General features: G+C 37.9%; 1 protein-coding gene across 6 annotated transcripts in view; it reads right to left on the bottom strand.

Moving 5' to 3' along the window:
* HERC2 (HECT and RLD domain containing E3 ubiquitin protein ligase 2) overlaps positions 1–18,590 on the bottom strand; it is a 111,697-nt gene that overhangs the window by 63,411 nt on the left and 29,696 nt on the right. For 5 of the 6 annotated variants that reach the window (XM_035315121.1, XM_035315145.1, XM_035315124.1 and 2 more), the window contains exons 7-27: positions 16,815–16,971; positions 15,907–16,017; positions 15,423–15,594; positions 14,649–14,822; positions 13,809–13,997; positions 13,065–13,216; positions 11,122–11,279; positions 10,495–10,608; positions 8,879–9,130; positions 7,850–8,043; positions 7,205–7,405; positions 6,250–6,478; positions 6,042–6,166; positions 4,607–4,785; positions 3,621–3,805; positions 3,144–3,299; positions 2,693–2,878; positions 1,429–1,599; positions 1,219–1,322; positions 954–1,104; positions 154–368 (exon numbers count right to left, since the gene is read on the bottom strand). In XM_035315121.1, the coding sequence (XP_035171012.1) occupies positions 154–368; positions 954–1,104; positions 1,219–1,322; positions 1,429–1,599; positions 2,693–2,878; positions 3,144–3,299; positions 3,621–3,805; positions 4,607–4,785; positions 6,042–6,166; positions 6,250–6,478; positions 7,205–7,405; positions 7,850–8,043; positions 8,879–9,130; positions 10,495–10,608; positions 11,122–11,279; positions 13,065–13,216; positions 13,809–13,997; positions 14,649–14,822; positions 15,423–15,594; positions 15,907–16,017; positions 16,815–16,971 (3,575 nt within the window). The remainder of the gene's footprint in view (positions 1–153; positions 369–953; positions 1,105–1,218; positions 1,323–1,428; positions 1,600–2,692; positions 2,879–3,143; positions 3,300–3,620; positions 3,806–4,606; positions 4,786–6,041; positions 6,167–6,249; positions 6,479–7,204; positions 7,406–7,849; positions 8,044–8,878; positions 9,131–10,494; positions 10,609–11,121; positions 11,280–13,064; positions 13,217–13,808; positions 13,998–14,648; positions 14,823–15,422; positions 15,595–15,906; positions 16,018–16,814; positions 16,972–18,590) is intronic. The other variant, XM_035315135.1, reaches the window with a different exon arrangement.

The raw sequence follows: 18,590 nt of genomic DNA, 5'->3' as shown, positions 1-18,590 counted from the left end.
CATCATTCCTTTCACTGAGACAATAGGAAAAAGTTATTTCAGAATTACTGTGCTATAACTTTTGGAAGATTTGCACCAACAGAACTGCTTCATGCCACCACTATATGTCTTCAGCAACATTTGTTTTTTAAAACGGAACAATTGAGGGCTTACCTTCACAGTGTGATCCTGAATATTATTATCTGCAATAGCTTGGAGAAAGGGTTGTGAATGGTCACTCAAAGTTAATCGATGTGAATATAGTTTTGATTTGTTTGGGGTTGTGTTCCCAGGTGAACTGCAGTGGTCTTCATCTTTTTCCTCATTGTAACTGTAGTGAATTTGACTAGTTTGCAAGCCTCCAGAAAAGATAGATGACTTCAACCATTCTAAAATAAAGAAAAACACAAATGTATATTCTGACAAAAGCTTAGGCTATTAGGACTCAAATCCTGGAAATTAAATGCATACGCAGTTCCAAACGGAAGGTTTAACAGCTCTTCCATTTGCTAGAACATTTTCAAACTAAAAAATGATTCTACAACTAAGAAACAATCAAGTAATGGGGCAGTCAACACCTGCTTACAGAAGAGAGGGCCTTAGCCATTTTTCTGTGATTAATATCGAATTATATCCTCTATTCACAAAATAACAGTATTCAAGAATCCAACACCAGATGCTTTAGGCACTCTTATTTGAATGCTCCACCATAAGTTAACTGTGCTATACAGTTACCAGTTAGATATCCTTCCCTTTGAAAATTCTCTATACCTTGTATACTACAAAATTCTGGATATGTAATTTTTCAAAATTATATCTTAATTCCTATCTAATTCCTTGGCCTCATTGAGTGTGGTAATTAACATTCAGAATAAAGAACTTTAGTTCTTCAGAGGACAGTAAAACTGAAGATTTTCTGTTCATTTTGCCTTTGCTGGTATGCTTTGACAAATGCAACATGGAGTTTTGCTTACTGGCACATTCAACTTCCAGAGGAGAAAGTGGTGTACTCATTGCCAGGTAGGAAGCATGCAGTCCAAGGAGAAGACCCAAATTTCTTTCTGTGTCAATTAGAGGTGATGACAAAGTACTGAGATCTGGTGTTGTAATCACTTCCTGGTCAGGCTGGGAAAAAGAAAGATGAGGTGAAAGCTAGAATTTGAGCTCCAACAAGGATTTTGGAGGCAAAGTAATACTTTACTTTAGAAAGCATGCATCTGTTATAATACAACAATTTACCTCCATGTACTGGCCAACACAGAAGGCATGCATTGACTCCCTTGTGTCTTCAAACTGCAAAGCAGCTTCCAAAGCAACAACTGGGTCCTCACCGGCAAACTGAGCTAATGAGAGAACGAGGTAGTCAGGATAATATCTAAAAGCCTGTTCATGCCATCTAGTTTTTAAACACAAGTAATTTGTGCCTTTAATTCAGATGCTGATTCTCACCAAGTATACTATTGCCAGTTAAAGACTGGGTTTGAAAGTCTTTTATATCATACACTTTCCCGTCGATTACTGTCCAAAATCCTCCATCTTTGTTGTGGTTCTCTAGATCAGCTTTACGTATAAGTGTCACCTCCTCATTATTTCTGCAACTCTGGCCGGTAAAAAATGAACCTACGGGTATGAAACAGAATAGAGAATTTATTAACAGAAACCGAGAAAGCAAAGTTTCTCTGGACATCCTTTTAACAGTCACATAACCAAATTCTTTACTTCTATTCAAAGGCTGTTTGCCTTTTGAACATGCTCAGAAGTCAAAATTGATTTCAATATTGATGTGTTCCTCTATACACAGCATGCAATTACGTTGTCTATTTGCTGTATTCTTTTGCAGTAATCTTCAATGTCACCTTGCAATAGACCTGACATTGCCCAACTACACAGCTTTGTTTGGAGGTGGAGCAGTACAACCACTGCTCCGGAAGATTAATGCTCTGTTTAGTTCTCCCTTAAAATTAATTCAGTTTTACTACATGCTTGCCTGCAAGACATTGGATTTTTATTTAATTTCAATTTAAATCCATGTTTTTATTTTAAAAGGCAGTTACTTACACATGCAAAAACTCTTCCAATCTACTTATCAATAAACTATTTTGAAATAAATGTAATTTCATTTAGGCAGGAAAGATCAAAGTCATGTTTGCACATGTGCATATCCATCTCAGTTTGTTCTTTTAGGCCACTAACTGAATTTTCATATAGCTTTTGCTCTCCTCAACACGCTGTCTATTGGTGTGACATTTCACTCTCTGGTTATGCTGACCATGTGTTTCATTCCTCCCACCACCAGTGAAAAGCTCAGTTAGAAATGCATGTTTTCTGCTTCTCTTCTCACCTGACAGACAGCCTATGTTATGAAATGCCAACAGAGTTAGTAACAAAATGCATAGAAGTAGTACTCGTGTATTCACTATAACTTTACACACTCAAAATGGAAAAATGAAATGGATGTTGCAACTTCAGCAAAACGCTACATAAAGTGGACTACTCTGAAAAGCTGCATTTATATTCTGCTTAATCCTACCTTTACAAGTAACTTCCTTAAGAATTTACTAGCAGAAATAATGTTGAATGAACTTGTTAATAAAAATTTGTCCTGTAAAGCACAGTTCCCTTCCCATGAGTTGTTCATATGAATAGTCTTCATTTTTACATAGCTACTTTATGAAAATATAAATAGGTTGGTACAGATGCTTCAGGTACATACCCATTATTCCTGGCCATGCTAGATCCTCGTTGTCATCTCTTTCCTTCCCAGGGGCTAAATGGTTAAACCTATCTAGATGTTCTAGCAAGCCAGCCAGCAGAGGGATAGCACCAGCTTCCTGCATTAATCCAGCATTTTTACTGAGTAGCAGCACTATAGAAACCACCAATTCTGGAAGAAGAATGCCTAAAACACAGAAAAAAACTCAGCCAATATTCAGATTTAATTAAAGACTTAGGGTAATAGCTTCACAGAAGTAAATCACCAAGCAACACACACTACTTTCCATTACTTCAGTACAAAGCTCTTTTATTCTCCCCATCAGCTTTGTGCCCGCTCTCTCACACCAACCAAAATATTAAGTAGATTCTTTTTTACTCATTTAACACTTCCAAGAAGATTTTATTAGTTCATGGGAGGGAACGACCAGGGGACAACAAATAAAACATACCTGTTAAATCTCCATCCACAACATGAGATACCTCTGCAAAATGCCTATGACTAGCAGAAGCGATGCTGGTTGCCACAGGAAGTATATCACTGATGTGCGTGCACAAAAGAGCAGTGTATTTCTTCAATAAAGAGCCAACACCTAAGAGGTCAGGACCTGTATAAAAAGCAGGAAAAGCACAAAAAACCATCACAGTCATGTTTAAGAAAATCTTAAAAAGCTGTCAAACTCTTCTGAAATGTAGCCACTCAGTATTAACACACAAAAGCTGTATGATCTAGATCCTACTGCCTTCCAAAGAGACGTTTCCTTTTACAGAAAGCAATTTAAAGAAACTACTTTCAAAACTTCTCAGAAGTCAACAACTAGACTGACAAATGAAAGAAGATAAATTAAAACATGGAACTGCTATCCTGCAAAAGATGTGTTCCACAAGTGCTTTGGGGAGGGGGAGCTTATTTTTTTAAGATGACTTACTGTATGTATTAGGGACCTGCCCAACACAATCTCCTGGATAAAGTTTACTAACAAGTAGACGCTGAAAACGGAGCAACAGGTCCAGAGAAGCAGATCTCTCTTTGCTATAAAGTTCATGGTCCATGCAAGAAGAAATGCGACGAGAGACATCTTTTAGTTTGGCTATAGTCTGTGAAGCGATGTTCCTAAGTGGTATACAAACATTGTAAAGAATTTAGGAGTGTTCATAGTGAAGACAGGCCAGAGAAACACAGGTTAAGCTTCTGCTGAAACTTCTCACAAACCTATGCAAAGTTTCCTTGTAGGATGTTGTGACTTTGTTTGCATCATAGTACCCCAAAAGTCAGGCTTCCTTTGTGGAGATATTTAAGATACACCAATCTTTATCATCACTCGCTACAAAAATGTAACCTGACTATTTTAACAGTCATAACAACATCTAGTTCAGAAGACTCTCAGTGCTGATTGTATGATGTCGTTAGCATCACACTTACTTGAAAAAGCACAGTAAGTTTCTTAGTAACCTCATCATTTCTTCCTCCTACATATTAAATATTGTTGTAGCTGGTATAAAGAAGCTTTGTTCTCGGCATCTTACTAATCATGTATTCACAGCTCTTTCTCAGTGTCAAGAATCTAAAATTCAGGTATCTTCCCTACTAAAAAGAACATTAGTCTCCCTGATACAAAACATTTAGTTCTAAATAAATTTGTGCTGTTGTTCCTACTAGTAAGAGTAAACCATTAAGTCTTCCTAAAATCAGGTAATTAACTGCACAACTTCAATTCTTACCCACATAAAATGGCAAAGGTAAATATAAACCAGAAAAATATACAATACTTTGAACTCTGTGGATCTAAAATTCTAGAATGAAGACTGCATTTGCTAACTAAAATTAGCCTTCCTTTAGTTGACTAATTTGTAAAATATTTCTCTAGCAGATTTTCCAAGCAAAAAAAAAAATGATAAAATTTGATGTAATTACCTTAGTAACTGCTGAATTAACTGAACTAATGGTAAACTTTGTTTTCCTGCAGATTCATAGATTCCAGTATTAATAAGGTCTTTATCCAAAGGAGTTCTACTCCTATGAAGCGTTGATGCATTTGCTTCTTGCTCATCAATTTCTTTTTCTTTCTGTGCCTCTTTTTTTGCTTCAATATCCTAAAAATGCAGAACAAGTTTAAGGAAATTCACAAATTGTCATGATGAAATATGTTGCTAAAGTAAAGCAAGTTTTCATGAAAATAACAGTTACTTTTACCTATATGCAAATATATACTGTATATGCCAAAAGGACTACATGGGATTTTTTTTTAATAGTTATAATGTACAAAGAAAGGGCAGAGGAAGAAACGAAACAAGACAAACTCCAAATTCTGCTTCCACCAAACCAAGTTAACAATTTGTGTTCTATTTGCTTCAACATGGCAGAAGCTACTGCACAAGTGAAGATGTGTTTACTCTGTATTTATAAAAGTCATGAATCCAAGTCCACTGCAGAACCTGGGTTAGATTTGCTACCAAACTATAGACTCTATAGAGTTCTGTATGACTAATTCACCCCGTTCTTAGGGAATAGAAGTTAACCTGTGCAGTGCTGTATGCTGTCACCTAGATCACTTTCAGCATGTATCTAAAGACAGTTCAGGCACCTCTGCCCTACATTATAATGTAGATGTACCGTAGTAGACTTGGCTATGAATTAGTAGGTCTTGCAAGTCTTTAAATGCAACAAAAAGTACTAATACTAATTACAACTAATGCATAACGCAAAACTTAATACAATTATTTCCTCTGCATCAAATACTTTGCAATATACCAACAGTGGAGAGGAACAAAAAATATATATTAGGAAGAATTAAAGTACACAAGGAAAAAGCACATTAGTGTTTTCTCAGCCATACATAAATACAGTAATTTAAAGTAGTCTGTATAGAGGATGTTGCACCTCTGAGGGGGTACTGAAGAAGGTAATACATACAAAATGTTTTTATCCTCTGTGATGAACATTTGAACCAGTCTGAAACTGAGCCTACAGAAATTTCGGATGTTGCAATGGAATTCAAGATGAATGAATTATAAGTAAAACAGATGAAATTTCTGCTGGAAAAATATGGGTGTAATCAGGGAAGTGAAGAACTTAAGAATCCCACTGAAAGTTACAAAGCAGTTTGTAAAATTATGCTATTACAGAGCTTTATAAAAACATTTGTTACGGTTGCTAAAATCATTACTCTAGGCAACAATAAGAAGCATTTGTCTAAAAACAAGGACATGATTCATACTTCTATACAAACACCAGCTGAGGCTTCAAGTTTCAGGTCAACAGAGGATAACATCACGCCACAAACTTCAGAAGACACTTGATATATCCCCTTCCTCTGTTTATATAGAACTGCAAAGCTGTTAAAACGTACCTGAATTTCTGCAGTAATAGCAGCATTTAGTGCAGACTCTAAGCCTCCATCAGCCATCAAGCTGCCCACCAAGAGGTCAATCATAAATCTACGGCCTGGACTTACATTCATCTCATTTCCTGAAACTAAGAATAGAAAAAAAAAAAAAAAAAACTATTAATGAACTAGAAATGCAAGCGCCTAAGAGTTTTTTCATCTTAGAACCAACCTGCACTGGGCAAGAGCGCCGACAGAGCCCTAGCCCGCTCTTCTGCTGTTGGCAGCAACACAGACCACCCACTCTGCAGCACTGCTTGCGCGGCTGATTGCACTGTGTTAAGAACACCAGCGTTGCTCGCTAACGTCACGACTGTCTGTTTCAGGCTATTGAGCAGCATTCCGCCCAAACCTAAGCCAAGACATTCAGGATCCACCTGATGACTAATGGCAGCATGAAGCTGAAAGACAAGAAAGAGGGGAAGAAAGGGAAAATTTTAATCAAGAGAACATACAAAATTGAAAAAAAAAAAAGGCAGTCCTAGAGCAACTAAATTCACTAACCTAGATATAAACATTTCATCTGTAGATTTGTAAAAATTAAGGGAAAATGCTGGCTTGCTGAAATAAACTGAATTTAAACTAACAGCCAAACATTATCAACTAACTAACTTATCCTCTAAAATTCTCAACTATAATAACCTAAAGAATAACAAACTGTTTCTACACCCCCATATTATGCTAGGTAAAGCAGCACATCTTCACCATCTGTCAGATACTGGCCGAAGAGAACACACTCTTGGAAATGCTGTTTAAAATTCTTAGAAATGCTTACAATCCCTAGGAGGATGGGTTTACTGAGTGTGTGAGCATGCAAGGCCTACGCCATTTACATATTTAATGATATTCAAATACTGATTTATTTGAATAAATAAATTCAAATACAGATAAGAAAAGCGCTTTTGGGGGGTGGGAGTATAGTATTTCTGAGCTTTAAAGTAAGGAAAGCTAAAGTTAAAACTACCATTAGCTGCAAAATCTCAGGGAGTAGGAAGTGATATTGTACTTATTTCACTTTCTTATCAACTAAAATGTTTTTATACACACTAAGTCCATTATTTTCATCCAAGCAATTTACTGAAACATTTATCTCACTGACTACTCAATGCGTAAGGAACTTAAGGTACCTGAAGTCTCAGAAGGTTTAACGTTGCCACAGCCATACACTCCTTTTCCTGAGGAGGAGGCCAGTCAGAAGAGCCATCCATGCCCTCTGTCACTTGTCTCAGTAAAAGGTCCAACTGCTCAAAGGTCATGGGACAAACATCCACCACAAAAGGCACGCGCAAGCCTATTGACCACTCTGAACACGACGACCAAGCAAAACTCTATGAACAGAAAAAACGCAAAATTCAGTGGGTTTCGGTAGTATCTGCAAAAGAGAACTCTCTGCCTGCATTCCTGTAAACACACACAAAACCCTACCAATCCCAGAAAAGAACTTCATTATCACATCTTCCAAAGTATTGTTATGCCAATCCAGATACCTCCCTATCTTTGCTGCAGTAAACATTCAGCTAAACAACTCTTCAACTGCTCTCCGAGGGGGGAGGATATAGCTACTCAGAATACTCAGAGGGAAAGCTAGTCATCTCTTTTTGGCAGAACAATTGCATGAAATTTGTGTTGTTTTTTTTTCCAAGCCTTCATCTGCTCAGAATACGAAATAAGAGAATTCATACAAGCACAGAAAGAGGGACTGTGATTAGCGTACAGAACTAGTCTCATATAGAGACAAATTGCAATTAACAATTCAAAGATTAAAACCTTACCTGAGCAGGCCCGCAGGCAATTCCAACAATATGCTTCGTGTCTAATCCTGGGAGAGCTGCAGGCTCTGGTTTGGTGATGCGCAAAGTGTCAAAATGTTGACACTGATCATTGCTCCCCCAGCTATGCACTTCACTATCTTCGGTCAGTGCCAAACAATGTGTGGATCCAGCTGCCACATCTATCACTTTTTTTCCTGATTAAAAAAGTAAAATATTGAAAATAACTTAAGGACTGTAATTATTAAGAGAGAAAAATAGCAGAGGGAAAGAAAACTGTGCTTATAACTGTGTTCATACTTAACTGTAAACATGTTATGGACGTCAATAGTCTTACCTTTGCTTTAGTAGTGGATTGGAAGAGTACAGTAAAAGAAAAACCAAGGAAATATTTAAAGATTCTTAAGAGACAAACATGAAAGTCTACAAGTTCAAAACAAACAGCTTCTATTTTGTATCCATTCCACTTGGATCACTTTTCAGGAAAGGGTTATTAAAAGATCTCCCCATCCATGAACTGAGACTGCAAAGTTACGTTAAACTCCTTAGTTCAGAAGTTACTTTCTATTAGAGCATTCATTATATATGAACAACAGTTTTAAGAAAGACAGTGAAATAAAAGTTTTTCTCCTCATCCTCTCCTCCAGAACCTGAGGTTTCTATCACATTGAAGAAGTAACCCTCACTGTTACAAACTAGTCAAAAATACTTTCCTGACAACGCGAAAACATGTCTTTAAATAAGCATTCCTGCAAACCTAACAGGAGAAAAACAGTAAGAATAAGTAGAACACAAGGACAAGGAGCATTTAACGTAATCTTAACATAGGAGTTCTACGTCTGCTGAAATTTTAAAGACATAAAAGGCAGAAATGATGGGAAATGTGCACAATTACCTTTTACAATGAAAACAGGATAGAATATGACACCAGAACACATGGTATTGTCATTCATAAAGTTTAGATCATCATTGTCTAGTTAAAAGTTTCCAAAACAACAAAAACCTTTGGGTATTTGCAGCTCTGATAATTACCTTTCAAGCCTTCCAGCAGTTTGGGATATCGAACATGCTCTTCCGTTCCGTGCCCAAGTCTCTGATTGTCACCTTTTCCCCAGGTGTACACCTGACCATCTTTGGTCAAAGCAATAGAAAACTGACTTCCACAGCGTACTTTCACAATGTCCAGGTCTTGAAGTTTTTCTATCAGCTTGGGAGTCTTGCAACCATCGCTGCCTCCCCTTCCTAGTTTTCCATAATCGCCATCACCCCAAGACCACACCTGGCCTTTAAAACAAGAGAAAGAAAACCAGGAATATTGCACTGCTTTTTCATTTATTAAAGTTATCTGTTCTAACAAGCAAGTTCCTAAAAATCTGAGATTCTATAATTAGCACAATTTTGAAATTGTGATTTAAGAATATCAGTTATTAATGCATTTTCAATAGTTCATGAAATACATTAGAAGGATGAAAAAGTTTTGTACAGTGGTTCTTAAACTGAAAATTTCTCATGTTGACCAAACTAGCATTAAAACATAACATGCACTAAAAATTCATCAGTGTGCAAGAAGTCCTTCTTAAAAGCATCTGTAGTAGAGAATATGCCACAAATCAAGCTTCTAGTTTGATCTTTAGTTCATAAGAACTTCCAAAATACTTTTTCCACACTGAATGGTCGAATTATCTGTGAAAGCTTATCTCCATTTTCAGGTCTTGACACTCAATCATTTCACAAAATGAAATGAAAACTGCCATTGTCTGTTATCACTGTCTTTTGATATTCACTACTAAATCTAAGCCCTACAGAATCAGAAGTCATGAAGTCATTCTGCATCTTCATTAAATAACAGTTCAAGAATGGTAAGTGTATCCAAGTTTTGTCTTACATTCTAGAGCATTTATATTCCTTCCTTGCATAAGCTATTCCCAAAGGTACTCTGGTAAGCCATGAAAGCATGCAAGAAGAGGACCAAGGAATAAAATCATTAGGAAATCTAAGTTTCAAATTCCTGCATGAGCTAATCTTTCAGGTTTTTAATTGTGCATATTACCATAACCAGCTAAATTTTAATAGAATTATTCCCTTCCAGGAGATAACTGCTTTCTAAATGATGACTTTAGTGCCTAACCTCGTACACTGAAATTCAGGTTTCAAATCTCTCACACTGGGCACCTAGCTTCGGGATGCCAGGAAGCTGGATTCCAGAACAGCCTCTCTTTGGCAATTCTCATGGGTTAACACTGACAACTCCCTTACTCACTGAGATTTTTCTCACATCAAAAATCTTGCTGTTGTGACAACATGAGTTTACTTAATTACAAAATACATAAAATGTAGATACAGATGTACATATACGTAATATTTTGTTTATCTATTATAGAATTTTAATTATTCTAAATGTATAGCAAACAAATGGTAATATAAATATGGATATTCAAAATGAGTATATTGCATACATATACATAGAAATGTTATCTGTGCACATAACATGCAAAATAAATGCACATACATATTTCCCCAAATGAAATTTCAGCTTCAAATTCTTAAAGAATTAAAGCCACTAAAAATAAGCACAGTATTTGCAATATAAATATATTTAGAATGAAAGCAAGAAAAGTCAAGCTTAAGTGTTATGTTTTGCTACTAACCATTTTCAGTAACTGCAAGAGTCTGAGCATCTCCGCTTCCACATGACACATCAATAACTTTGAGTCCTTTCAGCCCCGTGACCAGCATTGGGATGGTCTGATCTTCACTGGAACCTTCAAGATAAAGTAGGTACATGAGCAGCTAAACCAAGAAGGCTTAGTGGGTTCTTCTGGTTTTGGTTGGTTGGTTTGGGGTGTTTTGTTGCTTTGGGGTGGAGGGGGTTGTTCTGTTTTCTTTTCAGATTTGAGTATTATGACTGAGCTCCCATATGGTTTCTGATACGTATTTCACTTCACCCACAAGAAAAGTAGATTTTCACCCACTTGTCTTTGCTTCATAAGGAAGCAAACAGGACAAGGCAGATTCCCTGCCCATGGCAGGGCGTCAGAATTACATTATTTTAAAGGTCCCCTCCAACCCAGGCCGTTCTACTATCCTATGATTCTTTTCCATCCAGATGCCTGTTTTCACACAACTCAGAGATTTAATGGTTCTGAGAGACAATCCCTCTCATAATGTATGAAACCATGTAGGTTTCTCAAATCAGCCAGGGGTAGGTTGCATAAAAGATCAAGACAAACACTAAATTATTTGAGCAACTGATTTAAAGATGTCAAATAACATACCATGACCAAGCCTGCCATAGTTTCCTCTTCCCCACGTATATAGCTCTCCTTCAGCAGTAATGGCTGCACTGTAAGTGCTTCCACATGCTATATGAACAACATGTTTCCCAGCTTGCTTTCCAGATAGAGCAGATATCAACTTTGGTTCCTCCAGAGGGCTGTTTAGAGAGAAGGTGACATATTTTACAAAGGGTGATCCGATGAGGAGATAATAAAAGGTATGCTTTATTTGTTAGAAAATAACTGATGCAATTCTACCTGCAAATCGTATTAGTAGCCTGAGGTATCAAAATAGAGTTGTAAGTCAAAAATAAAATTCAGATTGTTCAACAACATACAAAGCAATAGAGATGTCTAACTACTATGATTTCTGTTTCCAACTAAATTAATGAAGTGGTTTACAAAAATACTTAAGCCTACTACAAAAATATTATCTTTTATACCATTATACGTTCAGATACAGCATTTACAGTTCTAACCCTTGTGTAGTAACTGCCTCGCTTATCAGGAATTCAACACTGGGGGAAGACACAACCTAAAATATATTGATGTGTGCTCCTACAGAAGGGTTGAGGTTGGAATGGACCTCTGGAGGTCATCTGGTCCAACCCCCCCTGCCAAGAAGGGTCACCTAGAGCACATTGCACAGGATAGCATCCAGGAAGGCATCCTGTCAGGAAGGCATCCAGGAAGGTTTTGAATATCTCCAGAGGAGGAGACTTCACAACCTCTCTGGGCAACCTGTGCCAGTGCTCTGTCACCCTCCCAGTAAAGACAGTTTTTCTGCACATTCACATGGAACTTCCTGTATTTCAGTTTGTGCCCACTGCTCCTCATCCTGTTGCTGGGCTCCAATGAAAAGAGCCCAGCCACATTGTCTTGACATGCTTCCTTAAGATATTTATATATTTATAAGATCCACTCTGTCTTCTCTTCTCCAGGTTGCCCTGCCCAAGCTCCCTCAGCCTTCCCTCTTAAAAGACAACCTCCAGACCCCTAATCATCTTCATAGCCCTCCACCAGACCCCTGTAAAAAACTGCTCCTACAAAAAAAAGGCAGGACAATAATGTTATTGTTTAATGGGGGGGGGCAGGGGGAGGGGAGTGGCAGAGGGCAAAAGGAATGATGTAAGCAACATGACTGCGATCTGAATCAACATTCCTAGAGAAAATGCACTATGGATTCATAAAACCATGAACAAAAAGCCTGGTAATAGTGCAACTACTACTACACCCTCTACTCACAAGTATTTCAGACAGCATCAATGCAGCACTAGGATTATTAAAATGAGAATATATGCAGAGAGAACATAATTTGTTTGATAACAGAGTTGAATATGAAATGCTTAATGTAAATGTGAAATACTTAACAGATTACCAAATCAAAATATTTTAAAAAATGGATTACCAGTTATATTTTATATTGTTTTGTATAGCAATAGAATCTTTGAGGCTATGAATCTTTAGCTGCCTACTTAAAAAAAACACTTGTTTGTTAAAGGGACTGTCTGAGGTATGGAGACCATGCACCAGTATTTTACAGAAATAGAATAATTTCCAAAGAATCGGCTTTATGACAACTTCATTATCAAGAATTGCTTGCCATAATGACAACACATAGAACACTACGTACATAGGAATGGTCAGTTACTATGCCAGCATTAACTGCTAGTTTACTTGCTGAACAGGTCACAACTATCAGCTTGGACAGTATCAGAAATACTGTTATTAACAATGTCTCCTACTTGCCTGATTTGTCAGACAACGATTGAAAAGTACAGGCATCATGATCAGGGTACATTACACCTTTTACGCATAGTCTCAATGTAGCACGCTACATTTCAGTAATACTACTTATGGGTGCTTGTATACGCAACTAAATAGTTGCTGCTATGAATTCAGAACACCGTCAAATAAATATATATTTTTTTTTTGTTACATACACTGTATCCCCGTGGCCTAGTCTTCCACCATCTCCACAGCCCCAAGAGAAAACTTCACCATTTGCTGACAAAGCAAGATAGTGATGCCCATCTGAATGTGCTGCAATCTTCACAATATTTCTGGAAGCTAGACTCTGCACCAGCTGTGGTCCCTGTGAATCAAAAATAGTATGCTTATTAAAATTGCTTATGTTCTCCATCACTTGCCTATATAAAGAATAACTAGGAACACTTTTCCAAAAGCTTATCAAACCTCTCAAATCTATTAAGTTAATGAAGCGAAGATATAAGTGGAGAAAAGGTCAAATTACTATTTAAATCTGATAAAAATGATGCTCTGCAATCATTTTGTTCCCATCCTTATACTTCTTCAGTATATATGAAAATAGTGTTTATCTTAAACAAAAGATTAGCAACAAATGTTTGTTACAGTACAGTTTTGTTTGAGAAACTACACAGTATTCATTTCGCATCTGCTGATTTCTACAGCTGTTACCAAGGCCCGAATAGCAATGAAATCGAGTATTATTATACTCATAAACCTCTAGCCTGACAGAAATTACAGGAATGATACGCTTAATCAAATCAATACAAGAGATCAAAATCACTACTTCTGAAAGTTCAAAAACAACATCAAAGAAGCTCACAAAAATCAGCATGCCTTAATCTACTCTTCCAAGATACTGTAAAAGCAGACCTGACAAATGTGTAGAACACATTTTCAAAAACATGCGAAAAACTCACCAGTGTATCGCTGTTGTATGCTTGTGTATAAACGCGTCCATTCCTAGATAAAATTAAAAAACGCTTCTCTGCACAGGCGATCTGCACAACACCAAGGTTGGCAAGTCCTTCACATTGAATTGGACCACTCACATTAGCATAGTACTTCCAACCTATTAAACCCCAAGCAATGACCTCTTGCAGAGATCCCTAGAAAATAAGAAATTCTGTAAGTACAATTTTGAAATACACAACTTAATTAAAAAGCATGCTGCAGACTTTTAGTTTATTTTTTAAGCTTTTCTATGTTAAATATACTCAACTCTTTAACAGTCATTACTGCCAGTTGTCAATACAGCTTGCCTATTAGCAGGGTATGAAAAATAAAGACTTGCATGCATTATATTCAGTTTAGTCTGTTACTGAATATGCTATAAATATCTACAGGAAGTGTAGACTTCCGAGACGGGAAGTTTAACATATAAAGACGTTTCTTTGTTTGTTTTTGATCATTGGTTTGTCCTGTTGTTGGTTTTTAAATAAGTCAGACAGACAACATTTAGTAAGTCTGGTCTTGAGAATTTTCTCTGATAAACAATGGGAAAAATCCAAAACACGGCAGAATTAGCCACAATGTTGTGATAAGGAAGAATTGTTCCCAAACCACAGAACTGTACTCCAAGGCTGACTGAAAGATTTCTGAATGTCATACAAGATACCAAAGACAAATTTAAGCAACTCAAAGTTACCGTGTGAAAATCAAAAGGAAAACAAAATCTTGAGTCATTATTCTTCCAAACTGAAAATTAGTTATACTTTTAAGAAATCTATCTTACTAAACTTGGTTCTGCAAATAGTTACCTTATGAGATGTAGGTGAGCTACACTGTGGAGGCATACATGGGGTAGCTAGACGATCCAAGTGGGCCATGATCACAACAGCGGTTTGTCTCAGATCAATCGCTAGCTCATTGTCCTGTGGTAAAGTCAGATACCTTAGAAAACTTTCATTTGGACTCAGAGGATAAGTCAGCAGCTAAAAAAGAAAAAAAAAGCAGTCAGAAGAATATTCAACATATATCCATGCCACTAAACATACGGATACAGAATACACTATAGATATGCTGAGTATCTGCACAAGTTTAAGAGAAACTTATTTATACAGCCACATACTTTTTCTTATAGTAAAGGAAAATCCCAAACACATATGTTGAGAAAACTCAGTCATATTGTGAATAGGAAGTTGTATGTGTAATAACACTCATTTGCTGTGTTTTATCAACCTCGGTAATATTCACTAAGAGTTGTAGTTTAACTAACTTCTTACAAAATTAAATAAAAACAATCCAAATGTGCAGAAAAGTTAACTGGTCACATTTGTAAGTTATCACAAAAGCATTAGCTCTGGAATACAATGTTTATCTATAATCATACTATTCCTCCTCCTACCTCAAGGAACTAAAATGTACACCAAAAAAAATCAAACAACAGTGGTGCATGTATATGTGTCATCAGGAAAATACTACTGCTAAAGTAAATCCAAATTTTGTTTGGATAATTTTGTAGCTCATTTACTCAGCCAAATAAAGTCTGATACCAAGATAATGCCCCTTTCAAATAAATCAAGTCTAAGTACCTGAATCTCTTCCTCAGTATTGGGCACGTCTTTATTACATATTATACTCTGAAATCTTTGTAACAAAGGTAGAAGGGGTGCACTTGTTCCCTGTGCAGATCGCTCATTATCCGTTTCCCTCGTTCCGTTATCCCAAAGTTGAAGCAACAACATAACTGCAGACAACATTTGGCTGAAAGAGGAAGATTATGTCTTTCATTAATAAGCATTTTCAGGGAAACCATTTTAGGTTATCCATACAACTCAATTTCTACGTTTTTAACCAGATGTTGCAGCTTTATATTTTAAGCAGATGTCGAAATATCAAAAATGGATTTTACAATCTAGTTAACATAAGAGTTTGATCTCCACTACATTAGAGTAAAGGTTCACATGCTTTGAACCACAACCATTACAGAAAACTAATGAAAACTGAAGACAGGCACTGCTCTGGTCATTCCAACCAATAGCAATGGTTAAAAATCAGAGTGCTTATGCTCCTCACCTTAATGTGCCCCTCTGCACTGCCAGTTCTAGCAATATTGCAAGTGCCAAGTGCTGGTCTTGTAACGGAATGTTCCCTGGCCCTTTGGTACTGGGAGCTCCATGCACGTCTCTAAAAATCAAACAATATACATTAGCTAAGAAATAACTGGAAACAATAGATATTTGCTTAACAAAAGCATCTACAAAACACCAAGAACCACTAAACTTAAAGAACATAAAATTGACAATGAAAGCATGTAACAAAAGCTGACACGTTCCACAAAGGATTATTTTTTAAGTGGCAGCTAGGCTTGAAAACTGCCCAAAGCTTCGCTATCTGTTCCTTAGCTCTCTTTAATGTGCTAAGGACATGAATAACACGTTTCACAGGCAAAATTCAAATATTCTTTATGATATTCACCATAAAGATGTAGTTCCGGTATTCAAAAGACAATTTCTATAGCAATCATAAAAGAGTAAGTTTAAGTGTTATTAAATAATAGGGAAAAGTAGAGGAGTGCTCCAAGTCCAAAGTGAATATCTTTCTTTTGTCCCCCTATGCACAGTCTGTATTATATTGCTATACTGGAAAGGCTCAGTTAAGCATACACATATATTGTATTACTAAAACCACTTCATGTGGATACAGCTTACAGTAGTGATATACTATGTTTAGGGTAAGTCTATCCAGGGTGATTCAGAATACTCAAGTTTAGATTTTTCTTAAATAGTTAAAGGAATTAAACCATGCTTGAGGAGCATCATTTCAACAATTTATGTATTGTTTGTTTGCTTGATATAACATTATGGAAAACTAAGACAATTGTTTTACTTCTCTAAACTATTCTGCTCAGGCCATCAGTTGGTAGGAAATTTCAGTTTGCTATGTAACAGATACTTCAGCAATACCCTAAAGAAGAAACTTACCCAGTCACAACAGACCTTAGGAATTTAGTAGCTCTTTCCACAACTTCCAACCACACAGAAGATACAGTCCCTTCATCAAAAAGGGATGCCTCTGGCAGAGCTCGTAGTGCATCAAGTGACTCCTGTAACAACTCACTGCACAGGTCTGCATCTTCACCTATGGATCACAGTAATACTGGTTACACCCACATCTTCACAGAAGGCATACAGATGTTTTATACAACATTTTGTGGATTTTTAGTTTTTAATCTCAAGGTTACGAGTTAATTAACACATACATAAGTTCTCAATTTTCACACAAATGTTTTGACCGCAAGACTTCCACTAGGCAGACAGCTCACTCCAAAAAGACTGTGGCCTGCCCAGAGACGAGGCTGTTCATGCCTGGGGCTGCAGGGAGTGCCTGAGCCTGCCACTGCTGGGAGACCGCCTGTTCTCAGGTGGAAGGTCTGCTCGCCATGGTGACCGAGTTCAAGGAGCAGGTGGAGAGACTAAGGAGCATCAGGGCATGTGAGCAGGAGATTGCTTGGTGGAGTAACTCCCTGTCATGCCAGAGAGAAGGACACCAGCTGATGCCCCCCAGAGGGCGTTGGAGCCCCTGCCCTGTCGCTGTTGGGCAGAGGGAGGGAACCAAAAACAAAATGAGTGTTGGAAGCAAGTCCCAGCTCAGCATCACAGGCAACCCCCCTACCTACCTACCTCACTTTCCCAGGTGCCCCCCCGTAAGAGGTTTGAGCAGTAGCTCCTCCAAGATCCAGGGCCTCACACCTATTACAGAGTGGGTGTGGTGGAATGCCCAACTACGAGATCACACACAGGAGGAGTGAAAAAGAAAGAGGTAATTGTAGCAGGCAATTCCCTTCTGAGAGAAGCAGAGGGCCCAGTATGCAGACTTGAACCTCATTATAGGGAAGTCTGCAGTCCACCTGAAGCCCCATATCAAGGATATCACCAGGACACTCCCCAGCCTGGTGCACTCAACAGACTACTACCTGCTACTGATCTTCCAGACAAGTGGGGAAGAAGCTGCATCCCCTAGTCTGAAGGGAATGAAGAAAGACTTCAGGGCCTTGGGATTGTTGGTGAAAGAGCCTGGTGCCCAAGTTATTTTCTCTTCCCTCCTTCCATTCTGGGGTGATGACGTGGGACAGAACAGAAAGATCCGGTCCATAAATGATTGACTATGTGACTGGTGCTACAAGCAGGGCTTTGGGTTCTTTGATAATGACTGGTTTTATAAGACACCAGGCCTGACAGTAATTCAGGGGAAAAGTTTATCTCACAAGGACAAATGGTTCTGAGACAGGCATTAGCAGGACTCATTAGGAGAGCTTTAAACTAGATCCAAAGGGGGATGGGGTTGTAGCTGGGCTTGCACTGGTAGGGCAGCGCTCTAGCAGTGATGGAGGAGCCAGGGGGCCTCCCACCCCCCTAAGGTGAAATAAATGTGCCCAGCTCACTCCCTGAAGTGTCTGTACACCAATGCACGTAGCATGGGGAATAAGCAGAAGGAATTAGAAATACGTGTTCGGTCAGGAGATTATGATCTAGTGACTATTACAGAGACATGGTGGGACAGCTCACGTGACTGGAATGTGGTCATGGATGGGTATGTTCTGCTCAGGAAAGACAGGCCAGCAAGGTGAGGTGGTGGAGTTGCTCTTCATGTGAGAGCGCAACTGCAATGTATTGAGTACTGTCCAGGGGCAGATGAGGAGTGAGTTGAGAGTCTGTGGGTGAGAATTAAGGGGCAGGCTGGCATGGGGGATACTGTTG

Source organism: Oxyura jamaicensis, chromosome 1 (assembly GCF_011077185.1).
Source record: "Oxyura jamaicensis isolate SHBP4307 breed ruddy duck chromosome 1, BPBGC_Ojam_1.0, whole genome shotgun sequence".
Lineage (NCBI taxonomy): Eukaryota > Metazoa > Chordata > Aves > Anseriformes > Anatidae > Oxyura > Oxyura jamaicensis.
Note: the sequence above shows the minus strand (reverse complement) of the source record. Positions and strands in the feature narration are given on the sequence as shown.